Source organism: Diachasma alloeum, unplaced genomic scaffold (assembly GCF_001412515.2).
Source record: "Diachasma alloeum isolate Michigan unplaced genomic scaffold, Dall2.0 Dall_scaffold_01088, whole genome shotgun sequence".
Lineage (NCBI taxonomy): Eukaryota > Metazoa > Arthropoda > Insecta > Hymenoptera > Braconidae > Diachasma > Diachasma alloeum.
In genome coordinates this window covers 59,001-73,942 of record NW_021681199.1, presented here as the reverse complement: position 1 = coordinate 73,942, position 14,942 = coordinate 59,001, and the positions used below count along the sequence as shown (strand labels likewise).

The window sequence follows — 14,942 nt, the reverse complement described above, 5'->3', positions numbered from 1 at the left end:
TTTATTAAAAATCTACGTCAACAAATGCCAAGAAAAATATGAAAAAATTCAAGATTGATCTCAATGACTCAAGTTTGGGATAAAGCGAACGAACTTGATCAAAAATTTTCCAATCAGATTATATATTGAAAAAACAGCAATTTTTTTAGTTTATCAACAAATAATAAGTTAAATATGAAAGTTGAGTGAAAAGGTCAAAGGAGTGAAAATCGAGAGGAGAGAACGAGAAAAAATCACCTTTTGTTCTTATTCCAATAAGATAACTGGATCAAAAGTTATGTTATGGCAAATTTTGGTTGAAAAATGAAAAAAAGGAAAAAATGGGGACTGCTGAAAAATTGAAAAATGTTTTTAAAAAAATTTCCTCTCCTGAAGACATTCTATGAAGAATTATTTGCATTTTGCAACTAAAATGGACTTTTCGGCGTTGGCGGCGAATCAGCTTTTTCGTAGTTCAACTTTGAGCGCGCTTGGCGACTTGACGGTTTAAATTGCGAAAATGCCGCCATTGACTTTTTTGTAGGAAATTTTATGCTCTACAAATTAAGCCGTATGCATTTTTATCCTATCACGGTTTCCTCGGCGTAAAGCAAAAAAGGTCGCGTGGACGCTCGATTTTTGAGTTTTGAATTTTTTCAAACAATTTTCCGGTTTGCTACAATCCCACAAACTTAGTATATGTTTCATATCATTCCTCCGCATGATATCTCATGGTTTTTATCCTTCTTCTATCATCCTCGATTTCGGCCGAAAAAAAGTCCTTATTTGATTGGCCTACTAACTTTATTCGTCTCTTGTTTAACCCTGGTCGTCACCCCCCTGATCTTTGAAATTTTAAAGGCTCTAACCCATAATACAACTAGATCCGCGAGATAATTTCCCTACGCGATGCTTACCGCTGATCTCCCTTATATACACGGTAGACATCACCATAGATCCACGGTAAAATCTCCCTTGCATCCACGGTAAAAAGTGGAAACACTGCACGTCATTCACTCACCTTATATGCACGATAAAAAAAAATTACTTTATATCCACGGTAAAAATGGGCCCGATGCACACCACTGCTTTACCTTATATCCACGGTAAGAATTACCTTTTATTCACGGTAAAAAAATGGGCCTAACGTACCCCACTGCTTACCTTATATCCACGGTAGAAATTGCCGTATATCCACGGTAAAATATACCCTGTATACACGGTAAAATTTACCGTGGACCGTGTGAATAGACACTGCCAAAAAATATAGCACGTCTCACTTATTTAATGCCAAATTAAAAATTGTAATTGCCCAAGTTTTAGACTAATTGAATGCTTAGCGATAATTGCAGCTAATTATTGTCGATTGTTCGGGAATATCAGTCAGTAGTAATACTCTAAGAGCTCCAACATTGTCCTATTTTTCCGATGGGTTCTTTACAAATAAACAAATGTTTCAAATTTGACGGTTACATAATTTTCGTACAAAACTTGGCATACTTTTGTTCATTTTCAGCGAAGCTTGACAGAAATATGCTGATTAATTTTGAGCCTAACAAAATTTTTGACAAAAAGTATCTCTTAAACCTTTTCCAAAGCATTAATCACCATTGCAAAATAATAATCCAATCACTCAAATATTGTCATTCATTTTATTCGGACAAAAATAAATCATCGTTTACTTATGGTTTAGCATTGCAAATTTTTCAGTGAAGTAAACAATCCTGGAAAAGACAAAACTTCCAATGAACAGTAAAACTATGAGAAAATAAATACGCAAATCGAAACAATGGTGAGTCATATGTAAGCCTAGTATTCACTCTCTTGTCCCAGTGAAGACCGAAGTCGAATTTAATGTTTTTCCTTTTTCTTCCATTTCACTCCCCATCTAACACATACGAACGAGATGTTTATTATTAGCTATTGTTGGCTTTGTAGTTCCCCGGGAAAATCCACGACACACCTTACATTCACCGTTGAAAATCCTGACGCATTCAAGTAAAAAAATCATCACTCTATTATTATTATTTTTTGTTGTCACTCTATTATATTGTAAGCTTGCTCAAATCCAATTAATTTAATAAAACAATGTTGACTAATTCGTATAAGTAATCAGTTGCAGCATTTAATGACAGAAACCCAATATTTTCGAGGAGAAGATAAATAAAGGAAATTTGTTAGTAGCTCTTTCTTTGGAGAAAATTCTATGCACTTCAAGAAATTCCGGGGAAAAAAGTTTTGATTTTTACGGACCTGTGATTGATTTTCAGAAATCTATCACCAATTATTAGTAATACTGGCTTTTATCACTAAAATTTTGTGATAGATTCCTAAAAATTAGAAGTGGGTACCTGAAAATGGGTGATAAAATTCCAGAATTTGCAGAATTTTGCGCTCCCTGAATTGCACAATCATGAATCTCTGGAAATTAATTATATGTGGCTGAAAATCAGTGACATTTCCCTGATCAAAATGATTTTCTCGGTGAAAGATTTAGGACTCATCTTAGAATTAATCCCTGAAAACGAATACAACCCATTACACTAGGGACCCACTATGAGGTGCATGGGTCGACTTTGGTTTTTTTCATAGTCCATGGAATCCGAATTTGATTGTTAGACTGTGGTAAATGCATACATGCAAAAATTATTAACAAACTGTCTGTTCTAGGAAACATCTACAGAAAAATATTTGTCTCGTAAAGACCAATTCATCCATCTTTGACTCATCATGATATCTCCATCAAAAAACGAGATAGAGTTTTTTGTGCCCGAAAGGAATTCACGCGTTCATGTAATACAAACAGCCATGCAATACAAACAGCGGATATTAGGCGCGGATGCCCTCTGTGGATAAACATGTCCCGCTTTAATTAATGGAGATATCACAATGAGTCAAATATAGATAAATTTGTCTTAACGCGACGAATATTTTTTTGTGTGCAGCATACATTTTTTAAACTAGACACATTCAAACAATTAATTTGTTTATAACTTTGAATTAACGACTTTAGCGCTGTCCAACAATTAAATTCGGATTATATGACCCGAACAACATTAAAAGAACAGTGGATTCTTTGCGATTCCAGTGTATACAAGGAAATGGCTGAAAAGACCCACCACGCACCTCAATAAGGAAATTGCATGTTTTTTTATACACGGAGAAAAATGTTCAGTAAAAATTACGGAACTCACGATTCTCTCACCGATTATGAAATCGACTCAGAAAATTAAACTGACGGTAGCGTAATTTTTCACAGAAAATTCAGGTAAAAATTACGGAAGGTTCTGGAAATATTCCGTGACAGTTCCGTAAAATTTCCTACAACCACATTTCGCTCCGGAATTACGCAAAAGCTACGTAAATTTTATTGAATATTTCTCTCCGTGTATTTTTTTCCCTCAGATATATGCCCCAACAGGGATAGCCATATCCATAATTACCGTTAAATTATCAAGTAGTCAATTAGTTAATATCATTCTTAAATTTTAATTATTGAAGTAATCATCAATTTAAATATTCAACTTCCGAATTATTTATTAATCAGTAATTTAGTTGAGAAGATTGACGATTATTTGGATAATCGGAAATCCCGTATTGGGAACTCAGATGGGGGCGGGGCGTAGGTCGCGGACCCTACATCCACGGGTTCACATTTTCACCACTCGACAGTTGCTCCTTGGGAGTGATAGGGCTCGCAACCTTCTTACACGGGTTCCTACCCCGTCCGATAGATAGTGTATTCAAGTTCTTGACTTCCCAATAAAAAAATTTAGTATTATTTGCTGAACTCTAGTTCGGTCACCAAACGCGACCCTGCGACTTTAGTCACCTCCGCGGGGATTCACCGCGCCGTGTTATTTAGGCTTTATCGTTGCTAAATTCACTCTACACTGCCCGGGTGCGTTTAGCGAGTTTCCGGCAACGTCGTGTCATTGGCAATTTCATTTAACATGGGAAAAAATAATTCATCTGTCCGAAATAATTTGTTTTCTTTAGGAATTTTGGGAAATATGCTGTTCTAAAAGCTACTATAATTTTTTAGACACTTCAACTGACAAAGTCAATTTTTTTTTCAATCTTGCAGGTTAGCCAATCAATTGTAATTAAAGAAAAACGACGCGCGGTGGGATTTCCCTCATAGGGTAATCAATCTAGGGTTAATAGAAAATTTACCGATCCATATTATTAAATATTTAATTTACCATTAATTCGAAATATGGATCATCAATTATTTTAGGATTTTTTAATTTCAACTAGTATATTTAAACCTTGATCAATGTAAGTCGGAAATTCTTTTAATATTGAAGAATCAAAAGATTGATGGCCATCCCTGGCCCCAAGAACCCATATTCGATAAGGAAACGCATGGAAAATAGTTCAATAATCATTTATTTCTTTTAAAAACTGCATTTTTTAAACGTTCTAAAAAGGCCTGTGACGTCAACTCACCGGAGGCCGAAATTTTCATGTAGCGCCATCAAACGGTTTAATACAAGTGTTGAAATCTAGGAAAATACTTTATACATATATTTGGCTCCAAAATGTCAGAAAAACCGGATCCAGTGATGAAAGTTTCTTATAAATATTGTTTTGTACCACGAGGTAAAAATACAACAGTGAAAATTATACAACCATAACTTTTGACAATTTGCCACAGATTGAAACCCATAAAATCTATCAACAGAGTCCCATCTACCGTTCCTAAATTTTCTGAACACGCCTTTTGAAAATCACTCTCCAGCACAAACGTGAGTTATTACCGCCAATATATTTTTTTATCCTCTTTTAATAATTATTTCGAACATAACCCTCTCGATTTATTTTGGTTGAACGTCTCGCACTTTGAGAGGCTAGAATAACTCAATAGCACTGCCAGTGGTCGCAAGGGAAACTTGATTCCGGTGAGTTGACGTTATGACCCCAAGAAAACGGTTCAAAATTGATGCATTTTTAGTCAGTTATTATAAAAATCCAGATCAATTTTCGGAAATCTTTTTAGTCTGAAATGCTTCAGACTACTCACTAAGACTCTATTCATTTGAAAATATTCGAAAACGAGTCCTATGCAAGTTCCCTACCCAAGTAGGATTTGCCAATCGTCAATCATTGGACCATTGCTTGGTTGAGATCTGGCGTACATACTATTGTGACCCCAACGATGGCCAAAGAATGGCCCAAGTCATGGAAATCCATACATTGAACGCCAATCTCTAACCATAGTATGGACCAATATTGACAAGCCAATCATCGGTATGCCATCTCTAGGCCAATATTTGGCCCACTGTAAAACCGCCAAAGGTTGGTGCTGCAATGATAGGGCAAGAATTGGCCAGGAGTAAGAGTGCCAACGATTGGCGCTTCAATGTTTGGCCAATACCTGGCCAATTGTATATGCACCAAGCATTGGCACTTCAACGCTAGGCCAACAATTGGCCAAGAGAAGGATCACCAAGCATTGGCGCTTCAATATTGAGCCAATATGTGGCCAATAGTAATCACACCAATCATTGGCGCCTCAATGCTAGGGTAACAATTGGCCAAGAGTAGGACTGCCAACGATTGGTTTTCCAATGTTAGGCCAATAGCTGGCCAATTGTATATGCACCGAGCACTGACGCTCCAACGCCAGGGCAAAAATTGGCCAAGAGAAGGATCTCCAAGCATTGGTGTTTTAATATAAGGCCGATACGTGGCCAAAGGTGAACGTACCGAGCATTGGAGCACCAATGCTTGGATAATAAGAGGCCATGAGTAGAGTCGCGAATCATTGGCGGTCAAATACTAGACTAACATTAAATCAATTGCATAAATACTGGGACAGAAAAATTGATTTATCACTGCTTCGTTAAGTCAATGAAAAAATGAAAAAAACTCGGGTTTAGGCATGAAAATTTCTAGATCCAGTGTGGCCAACCGCGTGGAATTCTCGCGTATGATATGTGGCTGGAAATGGACGATTGAACAAAACGATTTAGTCGTAAATTAAAAAATGTCGTCCAGGTATTATCATTTAAAAAAACATCGAATACTAAAAAAATTAAAGGAGGAATCTGAGAAGTGTATCAATAATTCCAACACAGAATGTAGTTATGATGATTCAGACAATATTGATCGTAACAGTGTAATAAAAAACTGTGCAAATTTAGAGGTTAACTCAGTGCTCACTCAAGATCCTGAATTAAGTTCTAAAAATACTGAAGTGCTCCTGGAACAAGTGGTGGAACCTTGTGACCTTCGACCCATCAATTCATTGGAAGAACAACCTGAGAACAGTTCTGGAGATGTGCATGTTATAGTGAGCGAGACGAACTTGTTAGTAGACTTGAAAGAAGAAATTCGACTATGGACGCTGCGAAATTTGGATAATCTGACACTTACTGTGGTGTCTGACTTACTGGTGTCACTACGAAGAGTAGGTCACACTGAATTACCCAAAACAGCTCAAACTCTCATTGGCATAAAGAACAATAGACCTCTGAAGGCCATGACAACTGCTTCTGTAATTGCAAACGAGTTCCTCCAAGGAGAATATTCATGGTTAGGTATTAAGGCAGGGTTGAGGAAAGTTATTCGACCGGATATATATACTGAAGACACTATTTCAGTTTTTGTGCACATAGATGGTATGCAAGTCTATAAAAATTCTACGAAGACCGTATGGCCAATCGCCATTAAAGTGCACCATTTCAATTATAAAACAAAACCATTTGTCGCGGGAATTTACTGTGGTGATGCTAAGCCATTTTAATAATAATTAAAAGAAATGAATAATAATTAATAATAATTAAAAGAAACTTTGCATTATGAAAAACGTTTTCTTCTTGTAACAGAATATCTGAAAATAAATGATCGATTGGAAGAATAATTGACAGAATTACAGTGAAACTGATTGAGACAAACTTGTAGAAAAATTATCCATTAATAGTAGCGCAGGTCCGTAGCGCAGCACTATTAATTGGCTCACTGGAATTTGCTACTAATGGCCACATATTATTTGAACGTTGGATCCAGGATGGAATAATTAAACGGCCAATATTGGAATTTAGTGTACTAATATTGGACCAATTATTGACCGATACTGGAACCTTACTTGGGCCCGTGACATGGCCCTTACAATTGTACACTTATGGGCCAGTGTTATCATCCACATATTGGGCCAATAACAAACCAATTGATTGGTCTATAATTGGCCAATATTGGTACTTGGCACACCAGCCTTGGTCCAATTGTGGGCCAAGACTACAACCTTAATTGGGCCCGAGATGATCCCAATGCTTGGTCTATTATTGTTAGCCATTGTCGGCCCGGCGTTATCATCCAAATGTCGGACCAATGATCGACCATTCAATTTGCCAATAGCCGGCCACTACTGGCGATTGGCATACCAAGCTTGGACCAAGGCTCGACCAATACTAAAATCCTACTTGGGTATTTGGCGTTCAACCCCATAACCATTGTCTATGTTGAACCCCAAATAGATGGCGCTGATTCGTCTATGTGTACGAAACATATGCTCAAGTCTTGATTATATGTTATGCAACAGAGACGTCAGCTTTTTTATTCATTGATGAAACCATTTTAAAGAATCGAGAATGAAAAGCAGTGGAATAATGCTGAAACGACATAGTAGCTTATTGAACTTGACTCTGCCGTCGTATGTATAACCTCGAGTTTATGCTAACAGGTTAGTTCAGACTGATGTGTTGCGGAGAGAGACACGTACACAAGACTTCATCACGTGTTTAATGTGCGCCTGCGTGGGTTGCTCTATTTGATTCAAATTTTTGGAACACACATCTAGGAATGGAGTGTTATCTGTACATCTGTCAAATGCACAAATGTGTACGGTTTCATTAAAATAATAATTAGATGAATGTGACCCTCTGGAACTTTTATAATGGTCAGAGGGTACAACCAAATGCAACAATTCATCTCCTTTGAAAAAAAGAAAATGATTATTAGCATAAAGATTTTCGTGTCCGGAGGCGAAATACTATTCAAATCACCCATAAGTAAACAAATCTATACTGTTAAAGATACAATTATTTCAGACGTAAATGGTGACAGAAGACTTTTTATGTGGGTGAAGGAATTCCAAGTAGAACTTTACCGCCACCCTCCTCAGACATCGATAATCAGGAAGTCATAACCTGAGAGCTGAACAATCATGGGGTATTTCCCATTGGAAACTCCATTCCATGTAAACGAATGTGTGAAGCTCACAGGTTAAAAAGTGCTAAACGCGTAATGTGAGGAATTTTTTGGGGAACTTGACACATTGTTCTCATGCAGCTAATTTTTGGGGAAATAGGTAAACTGAGAGAAATATCGTCATAATATCACAAAACTAATCTTGCGCCAAACATCTCATTTATTGAGGATAAGTTTCTTGGGATAAGAATTCCAGATGTGTCAGACAATGTCAGATTTCGGTGAAGTGTTCATGACTTGAATATGGACATTTCATGATAAAGTGAGAACTTCTTGCCACAAGAAATCGGTTTTTTCGTATCCAAATATGAGCAAAGGACTAAAAATATTAAAAGCTTCGATTTAGTGAATCATGAATCAGACTTTCAATTGAATGAATAGAGAGTTTACGCAGAGGAAAAGCGCCAGATATTATAACCGTCGCTTATGCTCAATCGCTTTGAGTTCGAAGCGAGGCAATATCTTCTCTTCCTTGTGTCAAACTATTCTTGTCTTTTAAGGAATATAATCTCATTTCGAAAAAGCCATCACCTTTTCATTCAGTAACTTCCTCCTTAGCCCGGAGAGCATCGATTTCTTGGGTGTAACCTACCATAAATTGATCAAATATGTATGCAATGTTTTTCGCTCAAGAAATGATTATTGTGATATTATGAAGATTTTTCTCTTAGTGTACCCGATTCATTTTGGAGCTGGAGAGGTATTTTGTCTCGGTCAGCCCATGAAGCAGGATCCATTGCCGGAATGTACTAGTTTGTTACTATACTCGTTAACTCATAGACATTTGCCGGAAAACAAAATAAGACTGTAGAGATCAAAAAGTGTTACTCCAGGAGCAAAATTATTCCATTGCACTCATCATAATTGAGTGTAAATGTGGAAGTTTTACAGACGACGTAGACATCAGCCCCAATAGAAATGTTAGAAATTCAAAACGCAATATCCTTATAATATCCTTATAAGTATATATATATAACCGTATACTAATTCGGAGTGACCTCACGCTATAGAGTTCGCATTCTCGATACTCTATTGCAGGTAGATATGTTAATGTTGTCTAAGGATGGTAATTTGAATTTTTATAAAAAAATTCAAAATCATTTAATGATTATATTTGACTTTTACTACTCTCCCCACATACTGGTTGAAGGTATTAGCTGATGAGAGGTGGGAAGAAATGGAGCCATGTGCGGACTTTCTATGACCTCTGATGATCTGGGTGAATGTTAGATCCTGCTTCAGTTCGTCGATTTTTTACAATTCATTTTTTTACATTCCCCTCGACTTTCTCTGGGCCTCTTCAATCATAAGTAATTATTGATCCCAGGCTTTCATCGATCGTCAACATTCATCTTAAAATGATGAATTAATTTTGAGGGTGAAAAAACATGGTGGAAATTGCTTTTGAATAGTTTAGGGTAAGTCAGGATTTTAATGAATGAATGAATGGCTTTTTGAAGTATTCTCATTCCGTGCAAAAGCCAGCGCAGCAGCAGCGTGTCGCATATAATCGATATTCTTGCACCGCCTACTACCTTTCTAACCTAACCTAACCGTGCCCGTAAGCGTCACTCCCTTTTCATCCCTCTATCCCTTTTACATCTTAGTTTTCTTCTTCGCTCATCACGTCAAAATTGCAATATTAGGAATGAAGAAAATCGATTGGAGTATTTCGATAACTACTTTTGCACAAAGGCACACTGGTGTCGCAAAATGTTATGCATTGTACTCTGAATATTTTTAGATCTTATAGAATCATCGACAGATAAAAAGGGTGATTTTCTGCAGTTTGCGAAATTCAAAACGCATACAACACAGATGGTAAATCATTGGGAACATTAAATTCCATTTTTCTAAGGTAGTTGTTTTGCTAAGTTTCGTACCTAAATCTTCATCATTAGATAAATTCCGCATCGTATAGTTTTACCAAAAGTTCCATATCCAATTCTAATGATGAAAAACAACTGTCAAGAGTTTTAATAATTTTTTTTCCGAACCCTTAACTTTTACGATTTTCTAAAAGAAGCATGGAAAAAATAACTTATTCCTAGTTTACTAACATCTTCTGTAATAAATAACGAGATTGCAAAAAATAAATTGAAAAAAAATAACCAACAACTTAACAAATAAGCTGGGAAATATCGCGTTCTAATAATACGAGAAAAATGAATCTTCAGGAATTTACTTCATTCACTAATTCAAACATGTTCAATTACTCTGTGATAAAAACTAATCAGGTATGTTGATTTCAAATTTTATTAAGTTCCTTTTTAATGATTCAAATTCGATTAATCTTCCCCATTCTGAAATTTGACCATTATTCAATGAATTTCCAATCCCAGGGTTCAATACCCCCATTTGCCTCCACCCCTTTCAGCAACCTCCCTAAATCTCCCCCCCCCCTGCAGTTCGTCCCTTCATCCATTTTTCCCCTTCTCCACACCCTATTCCACATTTCCCCGTTTTTATTGTCCACGAATGGTTATCGATCAAGGTCAATGTCCTTTCAGCCTGGAAAATCTCAAGACGTGTCAACTTGCAGTACAACTTATATACATGGTTGTGCGAAAAGATATCTTTTCTTTTCATTTAAAAATTCCAATGAAGAAGACATACGGTACAGGAATCAAAAGAGGGGGGAGAGTTCCCGGGTTATATGTCTATGTTTCAGGATTGCTAAAGAGAGAAAAGAGCGAGAGGAAGACCAAATTGGAGGGGAGAGGCAACCGACCAGTACAGAGGCAAGAATCCATCTTGAAAATGCGAGCAATCGAGCGGACAAGACCGGCCGGCGAGAGAACCGCCTTGGCCTTCGCTAGTGGAACGAGAGAGAAAAAAGGAAAGAGAGAAGTCAATTCTTCCTGCATAAAAGGGAAGGGGAAGGATTCGCTATTCTCGATCTAATGAAAATGTGCTCCAACGGAATTCAACTTTAGCGAATAAATCATTTTCGTGGGAATTTGCAACGTTTATAATTGAGAAGAAACGCGCGGGTTTGGAGAAAAGTGAGGAGACCTTTTTGTGAAAAATTTCGAGGATGTTTAGTAAATAATGAGAATGAGATAGGAAGCTGAAACTAGCGAAATATTCGCTAGCGGACAATTCAATTCAAAAGATTTTTGAGGCTGTGACAGTTAATCAATCATATGTACAAATGTTTTTTGGGTGCAAAAGAGTTTCTACCTTACTTAAAAATATTTGTACATCCCTAAATTGGCCTAACACGAATCTTTCGCTAGTTTCAGCTTCATAAATGAGATGTTTTGGCTTCAGATTTCTTCAGGTTTACAGCAAATAAATCACGAGCGGATTATTTGCAAAACTGTGACCGGTCCGGCACTCTAGAGACCTAACAATGTATTTTACACGTTTCAATGAATTTTTGTAGGGAGGTAGTTTTAAAATATACCATTCTTAAAAATAAATATCTCAAGACATTTTCCTATAAAAATATACAATTTTTAAATATATACTCACAGAATAATTTACACGACAATTCCTAATGTAAGTTTCTTTCTCATCGTATAATTGGGATCGATTAGAAACATATGTTATCATAGTGCAGAAATAAAAATCAACAATGGCGACAGTCAATAAGAGGATTGTGTCAGGACAACAGCTGCTACTGTCAGTAGGACAACTCCAGGGATTCCCCAGTTTCATTACCCCTTCTCAATGAAAAAAATTAAAACAGCTGTCAGAAATCATCAAGAAGATATGTCCTCTATGAGAAACTGTCAAGTGTAATCTACAAAACATGTTTTTGGATATTTCCTGTTAATTGTAATGGCCCCATAGAGAAGATAATAAGCATGAGCTTTCACTTTGTCTTTACTTGTCCACAATTTTGATTGAAATCGTTTCTGAAAGAAAAATACTACAACGAAATTCGCAATTCTTCACAGAAATTGTCGCTTGATATTTGCTCTAAATTTACTCTTATTAGAATTTTCTTTACAAGGTGAAATAGTGAGAACTCCTCAATCCACAAAAAACGTGCACAAATTCCGGTCGGCTCCCACTCTTTCTCAAAAGAAAATTGATACATCATCAATCTGTACCTCACCCATCCATAGAAACGTCACTTATCCCTCCACACACCTAACCACCGGATAAACTCATTCCGTTGATTCTCACTCACACACTAGAAACTCAACAAACTTAACTACACCCGGTGAATTCCACGATCACGTGACACTCACGTCTCGACCGTTTTGGATCAATTCTCCATGCGTCTATCCCCCTGATTCCACCCGCCTCAAATAAATGCACCCTACCCCAATGAATTAGTGAAAATCAAATCAAGTGAATGAACAACTTTTAAAAAGGTTCCTGTAAAAATTCAAAGAGAAAAGAGTTGTTTGAAGAATTCCGAAGGGAGAGTTGGAAGACTTAAATAGACAACTTCCTCGCATCAGATCTCGTTTCGTGCGACCGGAAGTGTAAAATATTAAAATAAAAAAAAAATTCTCCCTCTCCCCACTTTATTCCCCCCTCCGTGGAATGCAATCGTGTAGACAAAACCGTGTTTACTTCCCTCTCCCCCCTTTTGAAAAAATATTTTTGATAACCACTGAGTAAATTTTCCTTTTTTACTTCGTTCTGTCCTGCTCTTGCTTAGTTGTTAAGTGCATTAAAAAATGTAAAAATCAACGGATGAAGAGCGGTGAGGGGAAATGATGGGAGTGCGGAGGGGGAGGGGGATGGGTGGGACAGTAGACGCCCCGCGGCAAGCTGTCAAACTACGCCGGTTTCCCAACGATCTATCGGCCATCGCACGCCTCCCCTCATTTTTCCCGTGTCCGTGAAAAATCAGCAAAATAATTCACAGATTTTCGCAAAATGTTTTGCCGTTGATTCACAGTTATCTTTTCTTGGATTTGGCAATTTTTTAGTTTCGTTGTTTAACGATGAATTGAGGAAATTACACTCACCATCACTTTGTAGTTGAGCTTTCTCGGTGCGGCGACATTTTCCATTCTCACCGACATGTTTGAAATTTTTATCAGATTTTTACGATCGTTGATAAAAATAATTCAATTACTGATTAATAAACTTCACAAATTGATTAATTTATTAATTTGATGTTTGTGAGGATTAGAGTGGGGATTTTTGATTTTTAACACTACACTTGTGATCACTATGATGTTCTTCAATGTTGTTGCATTTGTGGAACTTCATTCGATGATAACTGTTGGATTTGTTCATGTATAAAATTGGTTTTCCAGGGGCTTTAAGATTTTTTATGTTGGAACGCACGTTGCAGTAAAGGAGAGACTCTCGTGGCGTGATGATCGCCCGGAATGGGATAAAGTGAGTNCCATGAGTAGAGTCGCGAATCATTGGCGGTCAAATACTAGACTAACATTAAATCAATTGCATAAATACTGGGACAGAAAAATTGATTTATCACTGCTTCGTTAAGTCAATGAAAAAATGAAAAAAACTAGAGTTTAGGCATGAAAATTTCTAGATCCAGTGTGGCCAACCGCGTGGAATTCTTGCGTATGATATGTGGCTGGAAATGGACGATTGAACAAAACAATTTAGTCGTAAATTAAAAAATGTCGTCCAGGTATTATCGTTTAAAAAAACATCGAATACTAAAAAAATTAAAGGAGGAATCTGAGAAGTGTATCAATAATTCCAACACAGAATGTAGTTATGATGATTCAGACAATATTGATCGTAACAGTGTAATAAAAAACTGTGCAAATTTAGAGGTTAACTCAGTGCTCACTCAAGATCCTGAATTAAGTTCTAAAAATACTGAAGTGCTCCTGGAACAAGTGGTGGAACCTTGTGACCTTCGACCCATCAATTCATTGGAAGAACAACCTGAGAACAGTTCTGGAGATGTGCATGTTATAGTGAGCGAGACGAACTTGTTAGTAGACTTGAAAGAAGAAATTCGACTATGGACGCTGCGAAATTTGGATAATCTGACACTTACTGTGGTGTCTGACTTACTGGTGTCACTACGAAGAGTAGGTCACACTGAATTACCCAAAACAGCTCAAACTCTCATTGGCATAAAGAACAATAGACCTCTGAAGGCCATGACAACTGCTTCTGTAATTGCAAACGAGTTCCTCCAAGGAGAATATTCATGGTTAGGTATTAAGGCAGGGTTGAGGAAAGTTATTCGACCGGATATATATGCTGAAGACACTATTTCAGTTTTTGTGCACATAGATGGTATGCAAGTCTACAAAAATTCTACGAAGACCGTATGGCCAATCGCCATTAAAGTGCACCATTTCAATTATAAAACAAAACCATTTGTCGCGGGAATTTACTGTGGTGATGCTAAGCCATTTTAATAATAATTAAAAGAAATGAATAATAATTAATAATAATTAAAAGAAACTTTGCATTATGAAAAACGTTTTCTTCTTGTAACAGAATATCTGAAAATAAATGATCGATTGGAAGAATAATTGACAGAATTACAGTGAAACTGATTGAGACAAACTTGTAGAAAAATTATCCATTAATAGTAGCGCAGGTCCGTAGCGCAGCACTATTAATTGGCTCACTGGAATTTGCTACTAATGGCCACATATTATTTGAACGTTGGATCCAGGATGGAATAATTAAACGGCCAATATTGGAATTTAGTGTACTAATATTGGACCAATTATTGACCGATACTGGAACCTTACTTGGGCCCGTGACATGGCCCTTACAATTGTACACTTATGGGCCAGTGTTATCATCCACATATTGGGCCAATAACAAACCAATTG

The 14,942-nt window shown here is 36.9% G+C and overlaps 1 protein-coding gene across 8 annotated transcripts in view; it reads right to left on the bottom strand.

Moving 5' to 3' along the window:
* Positions 1-13,505, bottom strand: part of LOC107045841 (protein alan shepard) — a 53,187-nt gene extending 39,682 nt beyond the window's left edge. For all 8 annotated transcript variants that reach the window (XM_015268230.1, XM_015268225.1, XM_015268227.1 and 5 more), the window contains exon 1: positions 13,128-13,505. In XM_015268230.1, coding sequence (XP_015123716.1) covers positions 13,128-13,184 — 57 coding nt within the window. In that variant the 5' untranslated portion in view covers positions 13,185-13,505. The remainder of the gene's footprint in view (positions 1-13,127) is intronic.
* Positions 13,506-14,942: the final 1,437 nt, after the last annotated feature.